General features: G+C 30.3%; 5 protein-coding genes across 10 annotated transcripts; 2 read left to right on the top strand and 3 right to left on the bottom strand.

The window, feature by feature from the left end:
• The first annotated feature begins 2458 nt into the window (after positions 1-2458).
• LOC128874723 (protein LZIC-like) lies at positions 2459-4348 on the top strand. The gene is made up of 3 exons (XM_054119741.1): positions 2459-2966; positions 3068-3203; positions 3346-4348. Exons 1-3 carry the CDS (start codon positions 2866-2868, stop codon positions 3688-3690), a joined length of 582 nt encoding a protein of 193 aa, XP_053975716.1. The 5' UTR covers positions 2459-2865; the 3' UTR covers positions 3691-4348.
• Positions 4349-4691: 343 nt separating this feature from the next.
• LOC128874599 (zinc finger MYND domain-containing protein 11) lies at positions 4692-13484 on the bottom strand. 4 transcript variants are annotated; one of them, XM_054119488.1, is made up of 8 exons: positions 13386-13484; positions 7283-7693; positions 6889-7213; positions 6325-6638; positions 6074-6106; positions 5459-5959; positions 5184-5366; positions 4692-5072 (listed from the first exon to the last, which is right to left on the bottom strand). In XM_054119488.1, the coding sequence occupies exons 2-8, from the start codon at positions 7676-7678 to the stop codon at positions 4950-4952; spliced, it is 1875 nt and encodes a 624-aa protein (XP_053975463.1). In that variant the 5' UTR covers positions 7679-7693; positions 13386-13484; the 3' UTR covers positions 4692-4949. The 4 variants fall into 4 exon arrangements, with proteins under 4 accessions (XP_053975463.1, XP_053975473.1, XP_053975454.1 ...); XM_054119498.1 differs by lacking the exon at positions 13386-13484 and adding an exon at positions 12842-13147; XM_054119479.1 differs by lacking the exon at positions 13386-13484 and adding an exon at positions 10875-11329.
• On the bottom strand, positions 11462-12818 carry LOC128874708 (pyridoxal phosphate phosphatase PHOSPHO2-like). The gene is made up of 2 exons (XM_054119688.1): positions 12582-12818; positions 11462-12461 (listed from the first exon to the last, which is right to left on the bottom strand). Exons 1-2 carry the CDS (start codon positions 12645-12647, stop codon positions 11718-11720), a joined length of 810 nt encoding a protein of 269 aa, XP_053975663.1. The 5' UTR covers positions 12648-12818; the 3' UTR covers positions 11462-11717.
• Positions 13485-13530: 46 nt separating the features above from the next.
• On the top strand, positions 13531-15906 carry LOC128874631 (ankyrin repeat, SAM and basic leucine zipper domain-containing protein 1-like). Of its 2 annotated transcripts, none has more exons than XM_054119539.1 (9): positions 13531-13671; positions 13930-14068; positions 14141-14263; positions 14335-14455; positions 14521-14626; positions 14694-14828; positions 14882-15231; positions 15309-15531; positions 15605-15906. In XM_054119539.1, the coding sequence occupies exons 1-9, from the start codon at positions 13600-13602 to the stop codon at positions 15752-15754; spliced, it is 1419 nt and encodes a 472-aa protein (XP_053975514.1). In that variant the 5' UTR covers positions 13531-13599; the 3' UTR covers positions 15755-15906. The 2 variants fall into 2 exon arrangements, with proteins under 2 accessions (XP_053975514.1, XP_053975524.1); XM_054119549.1 differs by lacking the exon at positions 13531-13671 and adding an exon at positions 13699-13845.
• LOC128874582 (conserved oligomeric Golgi complex subunit 5) lies at positions 15791-19881 on the bottom strand. Of its 2 annotated transcripts, none has more exons than XM_054119433.1 (14): positions 19436-19881; positions 19157-19249; positions 18960-19084; positions 18662-18881; positions 18442-18584; positions 18104-18370; positions 17906-18026; positions 17712-17829; positions 17498-17638; positions 17037-17420; positions 16824-16949; positions 16633-16741; positions 16298-16519; positions 15791-16117 (listed from the first exon to the last, which is right to left on the bottom strand). In XM_054119433.1, the coding sequence occupies exons 1-14, from the start codon at positions 19473-19475 to the stop codon at positions 15932-15934; spliced, it is 2295 nt and encodes a 764-aa protein (XP_053975408.1). In that variant the 5' UTR covers positions 19476-19881; the 3' UTR covers positions 15791-15931. The 2 variants fall into 2 exon arrangements, with proteins under 2 accessions (XP_053975408.1, XP_053975416.1); XM_054119441.1 differs by lacking the exon at positions 19436-19881 and adding an exon at positions 19318-19351 and having other exon boundaries at positions 15792-16117.
• Positions 19882-19943: the final 62 nt, after the last annotated feature.

Here is a 19943-nt window from a genome sequence, read left to right on the forward strand (position 1 = left end):
TAATAAATTATTTCATGAAAATAAAATAATTTTGTGAGTTATTAACCACACATAAACGCGAGGCAAGAAAAATTGGGATACAGATAAATTCAATATATCGGACAGTAGTAGAACTCGCATAATTACAATGTCCCTTCCAGGGCTTCCATAATTCCATTAAGTTAGTTTTCTTGTATGCGTTTAGCGGTCGATTGTATCGATATGTATTAACATAAAGCAAAATTTACATATTAAAGTGAATGCACGAGTACGAAGAGGAAAAAAAATTTTTTGATATGAAAGATATAACGCCAACAAAACGAATAAATATTAATTTAGCACTGTAAATTTTAGAACCAACCCATAAACAATACTATTCTAATAAAATAATTAGTTAAAAACACTTTAAACGATTTTCTAAGAATCGAGAAAAGTGAAAAATTAATCAAATATCATGATATTTTAAAAATATAATAATTGAGAAAATTATATAAAAATCACCGAATGGCATGCGCATAAACATTTTCCTTTTTCAATCAATCATTTTCAATGTTTCTACCACTGTTCAATATACAAAAAAAAATATATATATATATATGTTGCAATTAAAGTAAGTAATCAACGAACGAACAATCGTTTTCGTGAAAGGTAAATGCGCCATCGTAGACATTTTTGCAAGAATCCGCCTAATGAATATCCACATGGACCGCATGGTCGACCTAACCTCAAAACATAACCTGTATCGGGCTCAAGTATGCAGTTAATTTTAACTGGATCGAAATATCTATGCATATATAGAGAAAACGAAATATATACATGTCCGCGGAGAACGAATAACGAAAACGTGTGCTCGAAACGTAACGAATGTGGAATAAGTGAGAGACTAAAGGAGGGATTTATACGTACCAGCATTGGGCACAAAACGCTGTGAATTGGCCGTAACCACGGTGCTGTAAGCTTGGGGCGAATGGACACTTTGATTAACGTTCACCGGAACCTGTGGTTGATGCTGCGACGGGTTATGATGCGACTGTTGCTGTTGCGAATGATAATGATGATGTTGATGGGGCAGGTGGTGATGCTTCCCTTTCGTCGGCATGCTCATCGCAGGCGTAGGCCTCCTTTCTTTAAACTCTCCACTATCTTTAAAGCTTGTTGCCTTATGTGGCTCTCTGGGGTCCTCATAGGTACGTTCTTTTCTCACGTGTGTAGTTAACCCGTAATTTCTTCTTGTTCGAGCAAAACTTGGTTTGAGAAATCCGACGGTACAGAAAATGATGGTTAGCGTTCGGTCACCCGTACGAAACTGATGGCACGTTTACACGCGCGCGCACTTTAGCAACGGCCGATTCATGCACGGACACTTCGTGTTCAGTGGTTCTGCGCCGCTTTTCTTAAAATAACACTATTTCCCTTTGTACCCGTTGGTAATTTCTGCCTAAAATTGCTTTGCGCGTCGTCTTTGTCCGTTAAGGTTCGTTCGACCGAAAGTGTTTACGTTCTTATCACTTTCTTTTCCAAGATTCGTGCGCGGTTGCAGTATTCAACTGCGCACAGTCACGTACTCCTTTCGTCGTGCTAATAAATTATTATCGCCGATAATCGTGCGTCACTCTACCTGGCTAAAATGTCGCGTAAATTGTCTGACAAACAGTAGATGACTTGTTTTCGTGTAAGAAAAAAGAAGCGACGCGCACCATACATTGTGCAGAACCACAGCACGCCTTTCTTCCCATTTCCTCGTGTCTAACGTTCACTTGACGATGATACAAAAATATTAAATCTGTTGTACGTTTTACAACAAGAAAATCACAAACGAATGAAAAAATTCATTGATAAACAATATTTCGGAAACTCTTTAATTGTAAACTGATATTGTTACATGTACGTTATTTAACTCGTACGAATAGTGTGTACTATTTTTTTTTGAAACGACATGATCGGATTTGTGGTAATGCGATGAAACAAAATTGTACAGCAACCAATCACGCATTTGGCACGAACTATGTAATGAACATAGAGTTCAAAATAGTTCACCAAATGATTCTTTTATTCGTTTTTCTTTGTATTATCTGAATTCTTATACGATCATAAATATAGTAACTGATAGTAACCATATCATTGTAATGTCCATGACTCTATGAAAAATGAATAAACATTCTTTAATATTAAATGTTTCCGTTTACTACCGTATCTCACGATTATTACTTGTAAATAATAATCATATTTGTTGTACTTGTAATTCAAAAGTGTACTATATTTTGTATTAGTAGATAACACATTATCCAACTATAAAATATATAAGAATATATATAGTTATCAAATGTTTAATGCTGTAATTAATTTAGACACGATGTGATTACATTACTGTAACAGAGGACATTAAACATTAAAATATTATCCATACACATTTATTTGTTACAGGCTGAATGTAAAATCTAAAATAATAATCATATACATATATGTACATATATATATGCATCCATGTATAATCTTAGAATACCGTAGTCACTGTACAAAGTCATATCTTATCTTTATCTATTGTACCTTTGCATATGTTATAAAATAACTTATGTTAGTATGATACAATTTTAAAATATAATTATACTTTTGTATCTCAACATTCTTATTTATAAATATTTATAATTAACAAAATTCTTGATTGCAAAAACACAATCAAAAGGCTTATAATAAGAAACGTAGTAAAGTTTACAATTGATATAAGTAAGAGAAAGAAATGCAATGAAACATATGGAACGGGGCAGAAATATTTTCTACGAAAGTACCTGTTGAATATATCTTTAATCAGTGTATTGAATTTATTTCGATTATAACCTCACTTCATTCTATCGTTGAAAATATTTCTTACTGTATGACTTGTTGAAAATGAGTTCTCGCGGTAAACTAGAAACTGAAAAGTTGAGAAAGAATTTAGAGACGCAGCTGGAAAGACTGGTGCAACAATTGGAAGACATAGAAGAAAGCCGGTATAACAGAGAAATTATTTTCTTTTTGAGATTTATCAGCATTAATATTTAAAAATTTGACAATACCTATATGCAAATTTATGAAATTTTGTTTTTAATAGAAATTTATTAGATGCAGCTTCTTATGATGAAGCTATGCAACTTACAAAAGAAGATTTGCAGGAGTTTAATGAAAGTTTGCAAAGAATGATATCTGGAGATACAACATTAATCGATGAATTGGGTACAATACAGTTGGTATGTTGCAACAATCTATGCCAAGTTCAGAAAAGAATTTATGGATTAAGAATAAAAAATACTGTAAAGTTATACATATTTACATAAATAATATGTTCAAAATCATATTAGTTATTATTTAGTTTTGTCTTTGAATCAATAGGCAATACAAGCAGCAATCAGTGAAGCTTTCAAAACACCTGCAGTTATAAGAATGTTTGGCAAACGAGAAACAAAGGAACTTAGAGAACGTTTAACTCAAATTGATTGTGATATGAAACTTGGAAAACTGAGCAAAGAGTCTAGCAATCGTCAACGTGGCGAGGTATTAAATGCATTAAGGCAGCTTGGAGAGAAACTAGAACCTCAAGAATTACAATTATTGGAAAAATTAAAGTCCAGTAACATTGATACAGCAAGTTATGTTCAAGTAACTGAAAATACAGAAAAAGGTCAAATGGCTATAGCAGTAGTAGGTGATGAAGTTAGAACTACTCAAAATATTTAGATTTATATCTTGACATAATAATAGCTTTTAGCTTTTTATGAAATTGACCTTTTATTGAAAATTTGTATTCTGTGCAAAGAAAAGACATAACTATAAAATGAGAATTGTTAAATAAACATATTGTTTTAAGTAACTTAAAATGTCATTTATAAATATTATTTTACATATTGATGACCAAATTTTTTATTAAAAAGTGTAGGAATACATGGTATTTTTAAATTTGTATTTTCTATACAGTTTTGTGCAAAAAATGTATTTCCTAATGTTTTAATACTATAGATATTTTATCTCATTTTATTGTTAATTTTTCAAATGTGAGTGTTTAAGACTGAAAATAATGGTAAGAAAATGTTTCAGTTGAATTTACTGTTACAAATCAAAAATAAAACATAAGTGAATGTGTATATATAATTTCACATTTACGATGTATGTCTTACGAATTGCAGATTAATTAAGTATTTATCTCTAATTATGTCATACAGTTGTTATTATATATTGTATATAAAATATGTTTCTAATTTATTTTAATGCCATACTTCATATAAATTATGTATGAAGATTAAGTTAATAAACTTATATGTGTTAATATGTATACATCCATACACCATATAAGTATATTGAAACGATGTATTAAAAAATACAAACATCATGCTAAATAAAACCATATCACAGTAAAATGTTTTTGATTATTAGAAATTTTTCTCTCGTATAACTGATCTTTGTGAACGTGACAAAATAGTTGGAACATATTAGTTTTTGGGACATATATACCCATTTTAAGAACTTACAGTAAACTAAAAATAATAAGGACAAGAAACAAAATTGGTCTTAGACAAAGTTGCCAACTATTGAATGTCTCGTCTAAAAACGATCTCTAAAGCAAAACATTTGTTAGTCACAAATGTATAGTAATTCTAAAAAAAATGTACACTTATAATTATTGTTTTTTATTCTCCAGTATTCTTCCGGTTTTATTTTTGCTGTAGCTTGAATGTCACAAATAAAGTAGGACTCTTTTTATTAATAATAATTAAGTTTTCGTAGGAAAATTAAGGACAATCTTTGAACATTTGTTTGTATACATATTACAAATATTATCATTTAAGGAGAAAATTTACAAAGACATGTCAAATTGGTGTCAAGAATATATTAATGTGCTTCTACAAAGTATGTATTTTCTTTTTACAAACACAGCGATTGATTTAACTTCTTCCATAGATTCATTATTTGATGAGAATCTTTATTGCATCCATTATTAATTAGCGCTTACGTCGGCAGACTCTTTTATGTTCACGCTGCCAGTGAACTTGTTGGCAATCAGTACTACAGTATGCAGTATTCCAACAACAATGGTATATTGCTTCAGCTTCACAGTTATAACACTGAAAGTATAATATTCATTAAATTTTGATACATGTAGTATTGTATATATATATAAAAAAAAATGATTTGTAAATTATACATATACAAGAAAAGCATTAAGGAATTATTACCCATTGTTTCTTCTTTATTTCTGATATAACCTGTTGATGTCTATCTGTCAGTTGTCTTAATTCTTTAGCATGCTCAGCTTGTAATTTTTCTAATTCTTTACATTTCTCAAGTTCTAATTCGCGACGTAGTTTTTCTAGTGCAGTCGTAGTAGGTTGTTCAGACGTTCTGCGTTCCCTTTTTATCTATAAAATACAGTGTTGTAAATCCGCGATGTCTTGTAAATGGATACATAATATACACGAAAAAATGAATTAATAATTCAAATATTTTTTACCTTTGCAGGTACCGCTTCTGTTTGTATCTGTTCTGTTTGAACGAGGACACATTTCGATCTTGGTTCTTGAGAACTAGATGTAACCATATCCTCTTGTGAACCTTCTTTTTTTAAGCCTTGAGGACAAGTACTAGATATTTCTCTTGCAGGTTCATCTTCTGCTACCGGTAAACAGGGCACTTGTCTTTCTTCACTTCCATCTTTACTTATCGATGATTTGTCTTCATTTTCTTTCTCCTCTGTAGTCGGCAGATCAATGTGACCGTCTGAGCTGAGACGTTCAACTTTAACCCTTAAGTCCTTAATAAGTTGTATCGCAGGATTAGAATTGTTCGCCGTACTTTTCGAACCTGATGAAATATTCCGGATTTTTGTTGGTTTTGGACCCTCGTTATCGTCGCCAACGTCCAAATCTTCAATAATCTTGCCCGACTTTTGCAGCAAATTCTGATGATGCTTCAGTTCTTCAAATGCTCTGTTCCAAGCAGTGGACCTTTTTATCTATGAAATGTAAATTGTGCACGCTTTAAGAAAAATTTATTTTCCTTCCGATTGCACAATGAAACACAGTGGTGAGAAATTAGTTGTACACTTTAGGCCACTGTATGTGCATACCTTCATTTCTTTCCACACTCCTTTTTCCGAAGGCTATGCAAGAATTCGTTGTTAAGATAATAATATACCTAAGTGCAACATAATTTCTAAATTGCTTTCTCTCAACAGTTCTCTTCGATTGTGTCAGTGATATAATACACGGTAAATGGCGTGTAACCTAAACCGAGAATTCCAGAATGTTCGCGTGACAATTTCGCGTGGAACACCCGCCAATTTTGTGACTTATTTTACCTTATCTTATCTTAGTTTACCTGTAAACTTTGTAGACTTGCAGTAATCGGACGAATGAACACTTTTTCGATGTTGGCACGCATGTGATGACCTCCAAAAAACCGGACATCATAAACGTTGTCATTAACTTGCATTACTTTAGCTGGCCAATATGGGTATCCCTTTTGCTTTGCGTAAACTAACTGGTGAGGTGGATTACAGGGTAAACAAAACCACATTTTCTCAGATTTTTCGTTTGATATTCTATAACAATCAGCACAACGTCGTATTTCCTGGAGGTCATAGCAGCAATCTTGGTACATCGTGAGTCCCATTTCTCCAATTACACTATGAGCTACATGTACAGATTAAAACTATTACTCAATAGAGATTCCACGTTATTATGTCCTTTGGTTACTTCATATAAATTATAAATTCGATATTTGTTGGTATTATCATTATCAGACAAAATTGATATCTCTTTTACTTTTTCGTAAATGCATTGAAGATTGTTCTATAAACATCGACAAATATTGAATATATAATTTAAAACTATGACTTCATAATTAGTCATAAATAAAAAGTTCTATCTTATGATTACATACCCCCGTGGTATACGATAATATTGTGTAAGATATTGTGTGCATCAGCCTCAAATTCAGCAAGATTATTGTACGCATTTTTTTTAATTTTTGAATCCATTATTGCCAAATCCATATGGTGTTTTATAAGAACACCCGGTCGCCATGCATCTTCACCTTCACTGATCCAGGTGGGGCCTGAATATTTATTAGTTGGCATAACGGGATCATTAAAAACAATAGTACGATTTGTAATTTCTGTTGGCAATTTTGCTTTCAAATGTCCACAAGTGAAGCTCAGAATATGGTTGAGATCAAGTTTGTCCGGGTATATGTCGTTATTTATACTCTGTAACAATTATTACTACTTTATTGATATATAAACATTAGGGGATTGATACTAATATTATATACTTACTTCACAGAAATTACATATCTTTAATTTAACATTACTAGGCACATGGCATTCAGAGTGATAAACCCTATAACACTGTTGACAGCATTCTACTGCCCCTGCTTTCTGACATTTACAACAATACCAGTCATGATCATCACTGAATGTGATATCCATTGGTAGCCTATAACTTTCTTGTTCTATACCATTCTTTGTTGGTACTTTCTTTAAATGAACAAGTCCATCATCAACTGCTTTGTTTAATACTTCTTGTGCTTCTTGTTCTGTAGTTCCATATACCCGAGCTAAGTATCGTACCATACGTTCGTTACTAGGTAAACTTCTCTGATGTATAGTTATTTTTATGGCATCCCATATTCGTTGTGCCAAATATGGATCGGTTCTTCTACGTACAGACATTGTAGTGAACAAACACTGAAACATATACAAAATAAATATATTAAATTAATATATGTTATTAAAATTTCTGAATTCTTGTAAAGGCTTTTTAATATGTAATCTAAACTGCAACAATATTTTAACTGATAATTGTTAAAACTTATTTTACAAATACAAATATTTCATACACGTGAGTATTTTATTCTTTGAATATAGTCAGTACCAGCATTTGTTGGTGTACAAATAATCAATGTACCCACATACTGGACTATTTTCATATCTAATATATGTGGAACAGTTATTTGGATACCCCCATATTTAACGATTTATCAAGGTATAATACCTAAATGCAAAAGACCATTTAAACAGTACCTTTTTAAACTGCGTGAAGTTAAAACTAACTCGTGAATCTAATAATTAAAATATATAGTACAAGTAGAAACATATAAAATTTTAAGTTTCGAGTTGAGTTGACTGTTGTATTGTATAATGTACTTCATAGTTCTTAATATAGGAGCATACACATTATTACTGTCTAGTTTTATTACAATTGTGACTTTGTTAAGGAAGCAATTTAAACAGAGGATAAGTACTCCATTATATATTTTGTCAACATCTGATGTGTTATTCTCTATGCTTACATCAAGTATACTACTTATAAATTCCATGGACAACAGTTTTTATGTAGATCATAATAAATGGAATATCTTTTCCTTAAATAATAGTGTGTGGTATCAAGATGATAATGGAAAAAACCAGAAAGATAAATACGATAAAATTTATGATAATTTTAATAGTATTATAAATCAAAATGGTTCTAGTGTAACACCTGAATGTAATATTACAAGTATAATAATGAAGTATGGAATGTTACTCATTCCATTCACAAATTCATTTGTGTCTTTGCTGATATTCTCTGTCCAATGTAATTTGAATGTATTTAGTTTGAAAAATCAATGTTACAAATTTCTTCAACTTCAAGAGTGTGTTACAGAAAAAACATGTGAAAATGACAACAGTGAAAATAAATCTGGAGCACAAAATTTAGAAACATGCGAAAGAATTGAATATGAAGATATACAATTTGATTCAAAGTTTCAGTTAACAAAACATGCAAATGTTTCAACAACTGAACAGAATAAGAGGAAACTCTTACAAATTTTCAAATGTAATGAAATGAAGATGGATAACAAGAAGATTACTAGCATATTTGTAATAATCCAATGGATTATACCCATTTTTGTTACCGGAATTCTCTATTTAATCGAGTATGAAGATAAAAGTTACATGAAGAATAGAGAAAACACAAAGTGCATCATTGAAAATAACTTTTTCTTTAATGATTGTTATAGCAATATCAAGCACCTGGATATTACACAAAAGTATCCTGAAATCCATACAGTGCCCCTATACAAGGATTATATTGATAATGAAGAATTAGTGAAAACACCTAATTCAAATAATACACAAGCAAATGAAATAATATCTAAAGTACAAAGTATCATTAATTCTATATTGAATGATACATATAATAAGTCAAACGTTATTAACCATACGAATCTTTATAATACCTCTGACTCATTTGACATTATCAAATACATGCAATTTAATACAGATACCAAAATTGTAAAGGATAATAATAGTATTTTAGACATGAAAACAAATGGAACAGAAGATATATTGATGACAGAATATGAGAATCCTTATAATTTGTCAAATACTGAGAACAATACATATTTACTGAACCATGTACAACTAACAAATGCTACAAATGAATATGATAAAGAATTATTATTATTTAATTACTTAATAAAAAATTCTTCGGAAAACATTCTGGTAACAGAAAAGACTGTAGAAAACGAAGTTATTACAAATATCACTGAAAGATTACAATTTGACAAAAATAATACAGATAGTATTCAGACTACAAAAGCTCAAGCCATTGCAGATGAACTCATAGAAGTAACTACACTGCATAATGCATTGGTAATATCTAATGATCAAATATATGAAGAAATACTTAAACGTATTTATAATATTACTACACAACATAAATTAAAAAATCGTTATAATAATAATAGTCACCAACATAATAGAAAACAGTCAAGGTACAAAAAATTCGAACAAGATTTTCAATATAATTCTACTGTAAACAAGCAAAATGTGCTATCTGTTTTTGAAATCACTATTTATCAGAATGATAATATATCACAGATAACTTTAATATACACAATGCATAAATGCTTGATATCAATTCAATTTTTAAAATTACATTTGCTTGTACTTATATTTGTAATATACTTCTTGCCAATTTTGTTCTCTTCGATCTTACAACAACATGGCAAGTTAAATTGTCGTATTGTCTCAGATAGATTAAAAGCAAAAAGTGAAATGCTGTCAACTAATTTCAATGGCAATTTTGCTAGCAAGATTAATAGTACAAGTATCAATAGCTTTATAGATTACAGAGAAGTTCCTGAATTAAAACAAGATCCTATGCAATTGAAAGAAAGTTTTGAAGACTCTGACAAAGATTCTGATGTGATAGAGCAAATAGAAACATATAACAATGACTCAAAAAACAGTAGAAATGATCGATATAAGATCATGGAACACGATGGGAACAAAATGCACTTGAAAATGATAAAACAAATGGAAAACATTTTAAAACTTTTGGATACTATTAAAATGTCTTTATTATGTGGAATATTATTATGGACGCCAGTATTTTTAGAAGTTTTATTCAAAGTATTCACGCTCTTATTTATACCCGAATGGCTCTTAAGTATTACATATTTATGTGCCATTGCATATGGTATTTTACGGAACATCTTTAATCTCGAAATGATAAAACTTCAAGAAATTGATACAAGTACTACAAAAACAAACAGTATTCATCCTATTAACTGAATCATGATTAAGCTTTATATTTATTTGCATGGTGACTTCATATTAAAAATTCCATTCAACATATATTCGTTATTTTGCTTATAAATGGCGTTACAGTAGACCATTACCATTATCTAAGTATAAAGCTACCAGAAGTATTACCGTTATTATGCAATTGATATTTGTTTTAACGAATTATTCTGATTAAAACGACATTGTATCAACGACGAATAAATACTTTTCGTTTTATGATATTGCACTTTCTTGTTATTCTGTAACGGTAGTTGTAATCACTAGACATCGCATATAAGAGGCCAAATTTGCTTACCAAAGCTGACGCACAAATTAACAGATAATGTACTGTTACTTTTCGTCCATGAATACAAATTTCAGCACGGAATCACAGTTTCACTGTTAATTCATATTTTCGAGTTTTTTATAAAACGTGTCCACGATAAAAGAACAATTTTTGTCGACGCCCGCGAGCAATAATAAGACAATAATTAACGTTAGAGACGCGCACCATACATTGCACGTATCGCGCACGTCATAAGTTTAACCTAACCTTTAAAATGTGCGCTATATTGCAAATGTATCGAAATTTACAATTTAGTAATAAAACAGTAAAAATTATACGGAAATTTTGAAATTGTAGGCATGACTTTCGCTCTGTGCTTACTTATAAATTAAGCTTTACAATTAATTCTCTCATTTTTGTTTTGTAAAAATTATACAAATAAATTAGCAGGTGGATTAAACCATTATTACGAGTACAATGGTCTCAGTGGACTAAATTCTCGACCGTGTTTCCTCTTTGTATTTGAATAGTGAATAAATTTAAAAAATTAACAAAAAGGGGTTTCTTGAGAGGGGGGAAGGGCTGAAAGTTTCTTAGTTTCACAGTAGATTCGTCTCTGTACATATATGTGTATGTATATTTATACAAAATCATCTATTAAATTACAGTTGAAATCAAATCATATTTAATTGTTTGCTAAACATCCTTTTACATCTATTATCATGCTTTAAAATTTCTATTAATTAAAGAAAATATGGAAAGAAGAATTATACGTTTAGATAACTTAAAAATAATTAAATTTGATAATATATCACTTACAATTATTTCTTGTTAGTAATTATGATTCATCTTTATTTCTATCATATTTCAAAATTATAAAGAAGACTGAGACAAACCAATTTCTTCTTCTAACTTTTTTAAGATTTGAATGCCGTCGCTCCAAGGAAAGACGCGGGCTTTCACTTTCGGAATCTCGTGATTTTCGGTATCATTTAAGATCTTGATAAGCATATAATCTTTTCGCGGAAATGCTAAATCGCGTTCCGAAAGACGTAAAATTGGGCATAAATCGTTTTTTCCGTCTCCAACGTATACAACTCGATCGAAATTTACTCCCTCGTCGCGTCTTTGTTTAATGTAAGTTTCTAGGATTTGTCCCTTGCACAAATTAACGGTGCTTAATTTGCAAGAGTCTTGAACGTGGTACATATCTATCTGTATCATGCCTTTCTCATCGAGTCTCGCGGGATTTGTAAATACTTTGGTGATAACGTGATCTAAATGTTTGCTTTTTAACCAATAGTCGATAAATAATGTATTCGAATCGCTGATAATAATAATTTCACAATCGTTGGAGTGTAATTCTTTCAAAAGCGTTTCGATACCCGGCACAGGTGATATGTTGACAATAGCGCGTTCGATTTGTTTTATGTTGATGGAATTGGCGTGCAGCAATTCGAATATCTTCGCCATGTATGCGATCCAACCATAAGGACGACACAATTCCTTCACGCTGTCTGTTAATTTTTCCTGGGGCAACAGCTTTCGAGCCACGACGTCGGTATTGTCATTGGAAATCGTATGATCAAAGTCGAATACGACGAGTACGGAACGCATCTATTGAAATGCAAATAAATTATAAAGATATATATATTTTTTTTTGGCCGTAGCTATAACGGAAATTTTAACAAATCTCGTATGCGTTTAATACTCGAATAAATTCGATTTAAATATTACTCGGAATTGTTCGTCCATTTTCTGGATAACTCGAGACCGCCGAACAATGCGTACAGCCCTGTACATTTGTATATCGCTACCATTTCTGTCACTTATATTTTGTTGTACTATTTTTAATGCTTGCGAAAGGTGAAATTAGTGATACTTATCATTAACAAGATTACGTAATATTGCAATTTTATATATTTAAATAAATGCGTGTACGATTTCAAGTATGAACATTATATCGATACACCTTGTATCTTAAACGTATTACTTACTGTTAATGTTACTTATACTTTCAAATATACATGAAACCGTAATTTTGACAGCATATAAAGCGTGAAAAAAATTCAGGATGCGACCGAACCTTCAGACAGGTGTCCGGCGACTGTCTCTTTTAGGTTAAACGTAGCAGATATTATAATAAAGACTATATATACTCCCTTCATCTACACATTTATACGTATACAAACAAGTATATGACTTGCAGTAATTATAAATTGTGTACTTGTATTGATACTTTTACAATCTTATAATATTTCATGCAATTTTCAGATTCACTTACGTTCAATTATATAAAATTATCTACATATTTACTATTTACTGCTACTCACTGCTACTGCTATAATATTTTCATGTTACTTATGAACGTAATTCTTGATTTATATATGCATGTTGCGTGTTAGCAATCTTAAGTTTATTTTAATTCGTTCGTACACAAAAATTTAATGAAAATAAAACATTTTCGATATATTTAATTATTATATGCCGTACTGTATATACATGACCGAATCATTAATTATAATTACTGTAACTACTTACTGTGAATTACTGGAATTTCTGTAATATCTTCGATCATCGACAATTTTTAAAGTTTGTAAACAACAGAATATAAAACACAAGACTTGGCACATGAGATTATAAAGTAAAACGCATGCGTCACAAATACAAGTCGTTTTCAAATCTCATCTCATCTCATCTTTTCGAAGGAACATGCAATAATTTCATTCATTAGTATATTATTAAAATAAAAACTATGGACTCGAGGGATACTGAAATATCTGATAATGAGTTGGATGACGACGAAGACTTTTCTTTACCGAGAAAAGTATAAAAATATTTGTATATATCGATTAGTAAAAAACCGGCATATAACCTATACTTACATGCTGGCTTTTTACCAATTGATAATAACACTAATAATTATAATAAATTTTTTGAGAAATATTATTATTACAATAAAATTATTAGAATCAATATACTTCCTACAGTTTAAAAAAATGTAATATTGTATGCAGACAGCCGACTGAGTCGGTTATGGTATGTATATAGATAGAATATGAAAATAACTTGTTATTGTTTACAGAAATGGCCAGTATCAAAGAATATGAATACATTTGATCCATATGACGATATAAATATTGATGACAAACGTTTTTCTGAATATCGTATGCTAAATGCATGCATGACGGGCCACTTAGGCACTGTTCAAGAATATCTACAATGTAATTACTTTAAATTAGTAGTTTTACAATGAGAGATTGTTGTACTAATAATTTATTTGTAATCGTATCTAGTGCATAATGTAAATGAGTTTTTATGTACTGGATGGACTCCCCTTTTATATGCTGCATTATATGCTCAAGAAGAAGTAATTGAATTCCTTATAACAAATGGAGCTGATGTTAATAAACATAAAGGTATTATTTCCATTTTCTGTTGCTTCATCAATGAGAATTTGCATTTTTAAATAAATAATATTGTACTTTAGATGGGTACACACCATTAATGGCATTGTGTAGTTGTACTAAAGGTACATCAGAGAAACGTATAAAATGTTTATCATTACTTATTAAAGCAAATGCTAATGCAAATGCCAGTAATAAACAAAGGTAACAATGTATACTTAGATTGTGTATCTATGTCTTTAGTAATTAAAAGATTATGCATTTTATAGACAGACGCCACTAATGTATGCTTGTACATCACAAGAACCAGAATTTATACAAGAATTAATAAAATATACAAAAAATGTTAATATATGTGATAGTAGAAAACAAACAGTAAGTTTTGTAAATCACATTAATATAATATGGATTTATAAGAACATACATCTTTCGTTATTTGTAGGCTTTAATATATGCAACAATAGCTAATAAACCAGATATAGTTAAAATATTAATAGAAAATGGTGCTGATGTTACATTAACTGATTACGACAGTTTAACTGCTAAAGATATAGCTTTCATGAAAGGATACAATGAGGTAAGTTAGGTATTATTATAAAGTATAAAATAATGTTTTCGTAATTATTGTAGATTAATTCTTTGTTAAACTTGGTCGAAGAAAATGAAGAACTAAGTATTCATAAAATATCGAAAATAACTGATTGGAAAGATATGTTCCCATCATTAACTAGTATAAATGATCAAACCATAGATTTTGATGTGTTCACAATTGTACATGGGATGGCTTTAGATAAATATATTCATATTTTTCAAGGGATGAGTATAAAAGACTTTCTAAAATTAACTGAAAATGATTTGTGTAGTTTAGGAATAGATATTAATGCACACAGAGTGCAGTTTATGGAGAATCTTCACAAATTTCATAGAAAAAAGTGGAGTATATACAGTATCGGCGCTATTAATAAATCGTTACCTTATACGTATGTTTATATCATAATATTACAATCTCGTTAAATTGATTAATGAAAGTTTAATTTGGTTTTTTTTTTCTTTTTAGATTATATGATGGTATAGTTTCTTTAGGTACAGTAGCTAGGCAGATTGCAGTTATAGGTTCTAGTTTTCAGTATATTCAGAACAGTTTTACAAAAGCAAATGATGAGAATATATGCTTAACTACTGAACAAATATCTAATTATGAACAAGAACTTAAAAAAACGCAAAAGACTCTTGGTCTTCTTAAAAAGGAACTTATACAAGTAAAAGCGCTTTCTAAAAGGGTAAGTAATTATGTACTGTATACTAAACCCATATCACGTATTATACATTGAAATATCATTTTTATTAATGTAGGTTAAGAAGGAAAATAATATTGGTATCCCAGCAACATATATAGGCCCCAAAAAACATACCTTTAATTGGTTAATACCCTTAGGCATGACAGCAATTATGGGAATATATTTGTACAGGACATTTTGCATTCAGAGATTAGTGAATATTTAATGAAAATATGATTTCATTTACTATCATTTACGTAATAATGTCTTTCTCTAAATTTATTGTTTCCACATTATCTTAATAAATTATTTATACAGAATCTAATAATATTATTTTTTACAAACGTGTAAAATGCTTGACAAAATACATACAGTATTATATGTAATATAAACGATACAAATTTTAATGTTCGTTCAGATTAGCCAACTTTTTCATTAGTGGAAACAATGGGTGAAACGATGGGCGATTATCTTGTCTTACAGTTAACTGATAACGTTCCAATGGTCCACTGCAGAACGCTAATCTATCTCTTTCGTTTGGATGCTTATCCATCCATTGAGATAATCGTCCTACAGACCAACTTACACTCTAAAACAATGAGATTAGAATTCTTTTAATAACAGAGATTCTTTAAAAAAAAAAAGAGCATTACAGTTCGTACTTATAAATTTAAAGTAATAAGGCCGTTCCTTGTGGAACACTTTGTATAGTTTTATTGATTTATTTCAATAAGTAGTACTACATTATTTTAATTAAAGCATCCCTTACCTGATGTGGTGATACTAATTCTGAAGGCGCAGTAGAATATAAGTGTAAAAGAACGAGGGACGGAGGTATACTACTTTCTCCTGCTCCTTCCAAAACTTTTTGAACAATTTCCTCAGGACTAAGAGGTAGCAATGCTTTTAATGTTCGTAAAGTTCTATACTGTTGTTGTTCTGATGAACCTAATTGTCCACCTCTAGATAAGGGAGCAACAGCTATTTCCATCTGGATAGAAATAAAATTAATTTTGAGTCTTTTTTCTATACGCTTTTACTATACTTTTTTCTCAAGATTTTGAAATGCGCAACATTTTCTGAAACACTCTAACAACGACATACCTGGCTAAAGTCGACGATAAGTTTCATTCTTCCAAAGTCAGTCAAAGGTCTCAGTAAACAAGCGTGTCTTACAAAAAGTTCGATGCACCGTGAAGCAACAGTCTTACAGCTTAAATAACAGTCAGTGAATCAGTATTATATTATTATTATTATTATTATTATATACAACATTGCAATTGTAGTTTCTTTACCAATCAGCAACAACAGCCTGGTTCTTATATGGTGCAAGAAACGTATTCACTGAACGTAATATAAATCCTTGTAACTCACGCATGTAGAGTGAGCAGTTAATCTCTTTTCCTAAAGGACTGCTCGGACTATACGAGAAAAATAAGTATATTGTCAATATTTATGTCTGGTATATGTATATAAATGAGAAATTAAAATAAATTATATTTATTTACTCTCGAAATTCTGGGTCATCGTGCATTGTTAAGATAATACTTTCAATGGCATCGCTAATAGAAGATAATAACGGTGCTAATATATTTTTTGTTAATGTATCCGTTTCCTTAAGAGCTACAGAAATTACTGTACTTCCTTCAGATGGCAAACCAGTAGACAAATTTGCTATTACACGACTTATTTGACTAGAAAGATAATAAAGTAGGTTTGCAAGCGACACGTTTGTCTGTTGTACAGTGGTAGGAGAATCAATTACTTGACTAGCTTCTCCACTCACAAGTAATCCCTGTTCACACTTTAAGCAAAAAAGTCTGATAGCTTTGCTTACATTACGAGCAACTACTGTAGAAAGACCATCATCGACCAACGAGACGCTTAATTCACTAAAAACATAATGACGAATTAGATTTTGTTATTTTAAGAAAACTAAACAAACGATAACATGTATTTTTTAATTTACTTTGTTACTTTACGGATGAGGCTATCAATTTCATCTTGTGTAGGTAATCCTTCTCCAGAGAACATAGTGTGTACTGGATCCAATAAGCGTGATACGGAACGTGATAAGTATGCATTTTCAAATGGTGACAATACGTTATGACTAAAAAGAGCAATAAGTGGTTTATTGTATGACATAAAATAAAATGATTGTAACTGAATATCTTTATGCTTACTTAATATTATAAATGCCAATGCTTTGCGATCTTTCTTTTAATCGCTTACTTAAATCTAAAAATATTCTTAGAAACTTGGGGTATTCACCCTCCAATGCTTGTTTTACAAATGATGATCCTGGAAATGCAAAATAATAATTTTTAAATTTTTAAACAGAAGGGGTAGTGCACAAAATATTAATATTAATATTTGCCTTGAGCACGTTCAACTAATACTTTAGAAAGTAGATCATTTACTTTGTCCCAAAATTGTTGTGACAAATCATCCAATCCTTTTGTGTGATGTTCTAATAGTATTCTTTGCAGTAATTCAATCTGAAATGACGAACGTAATAAACACATAAAAATACAAGTTTTTGAAGAAAGATTTTACACCAAAACTTTTCGATTACTTGTAAACATTGTGTATAGAGAGTGTCTTGGAAAAGTCTTTCAAGATTTTCCCAAATTCGTGTACGCAAATTTCCAGAAGAACCCGGTGAAGGAATAGTTGCCCGCCCAGGTGCTCCCCTTCTTCCTACGTCTTGATTTGTTGCTAAAGTCACATCTAAGGATTCCGTAGCAATTTTTTCAATTTCGGATAAAGCAGAATCCATAACATTATCTACAGCCCCTTTTACAATTCCTAAATTTTGAAATACTTGAACTGCTGTACTAACCTGTTCAATATATTATTATTATTAAAGTTTGAAATGTGTACTATTTTAAAAATTAATTTTTAATTATATACTTTTGTCCTATCCATCATTTGTAAACCTTGAGACAAAGTATGAGTTGCTATTCTTTGTACTGTTGCCCTATGAGTTTTAACAGCTTGCTGATCATCTGCAATGACATCTAAACCATTCAAATCTGTATCCATCATTAACTGTTCTATAAAATAATATTATTTACATTATGCCTTGCAATATTGTAAAGGGTAGCTTGAATTAAATGATAAGTTAACATACCAAGTTCATGTAGACTATTAGCAGCTTTTATGATATCAGGACCTTGTACATTATTTGTCATTTGAGAATATAAACGTTTTAATAAATGTTGCATTCTGGCTACTCTTCGTAACATATCAGAAGTTTCATGTAGACGTGCTAAAACAATAGTTTGTGTCTCAATTCTGTTGAATGGATCAACAATTTTTCCACGCAAATGTTCAGTAGCTGACAAAAGACTCTGAAATATGAGAATTTACTTTATAACTGTAAAGATCAATACATTACCAATATTAATAACCACAAATTTTGTACATACCTGAACATGAGATTGCATTATTGATAGTACACCTTCTAATTTTTCAACCCATGTTGCTTGGGATAATAAATCTTTATGATTGGCCAATACCTGTTTTTGCAGCTCTGCATTTAATACTTCAATAGCTAAAGTAAACATAATACATAATATAGCATACAAACATTATACATTAGATATATAATAATTTATTTATGTACCTTGTCCTAATTTGTTTATCTGTTGTGCCACTGATAATATTTGGCTAATATCAGCCTTTTTGCATTCACCACCAAAAAATTGTTTGAAGAATTCTGCAAAATATAAATGTATATTGTATAATTGTATACCGTTAATATATAAACCAAAGCAAAATAATTACAATTTTAGTTACTATAAAATTCAGTAATGGTCCTTATTGTTACACACTCAGTAACCTTTAATTTAATTTATGTTATATAAAATTTAGATAGTTTAAAAAATAATTCGAAATAGATTACCGTCATTCTCTATTCCTTCCCAGCTCGTAATTTCTTCCATCGTCGAGTTAATAGTATTAAAAATACTATATCAAAACGAAAGATAACCAATGACACGTCACAAAATTTTATGATTAACAAATAACTCGCTCACTTTTATACAATGTAATATGTACTGTTATTAGTGTTATTTGTTATATTTTACAGTGACAAATATGCGTTAAATTACTTTTATTTACATTAAAGAAGAATTTCACCGAGAACATCGTAATTGTATCTGAACATGTATATGTATATATGCGTATATGTGCTCGATTACGTGTGGGGGTATAAGTGATTATAGGTTTTGTATTATGAATGTTCTATAAAATCAAGAATATTTTTAAGTCCATGGTATACACCAATGCACAAGCTTCTTGTATATGAGTCTGATATTTTGGAGAACTTTGGGAATTCAGGAAAAAAAACTGGAAAGCTTCACACACATAGATAAATAGCATGTATTATACAATTTCAAGATACTCTATCC

Source organism: Hylaeus volcanicus, chromosome 1, assembly GCF_026283585.1.
Source record: "Hylaeus volcanicus isolate JK05 chromosome 1, UHH_iyHylVolc1.0_haploid, whole genome shotgun sequence".
Taxonomy (NCBI): domain Eukaryota; kingdom Metazoa; phylum Arthropoda; class Insecta; order Hymenoptera; family Colletidae; genus Hylaeus; species Hylaeus volcanicus.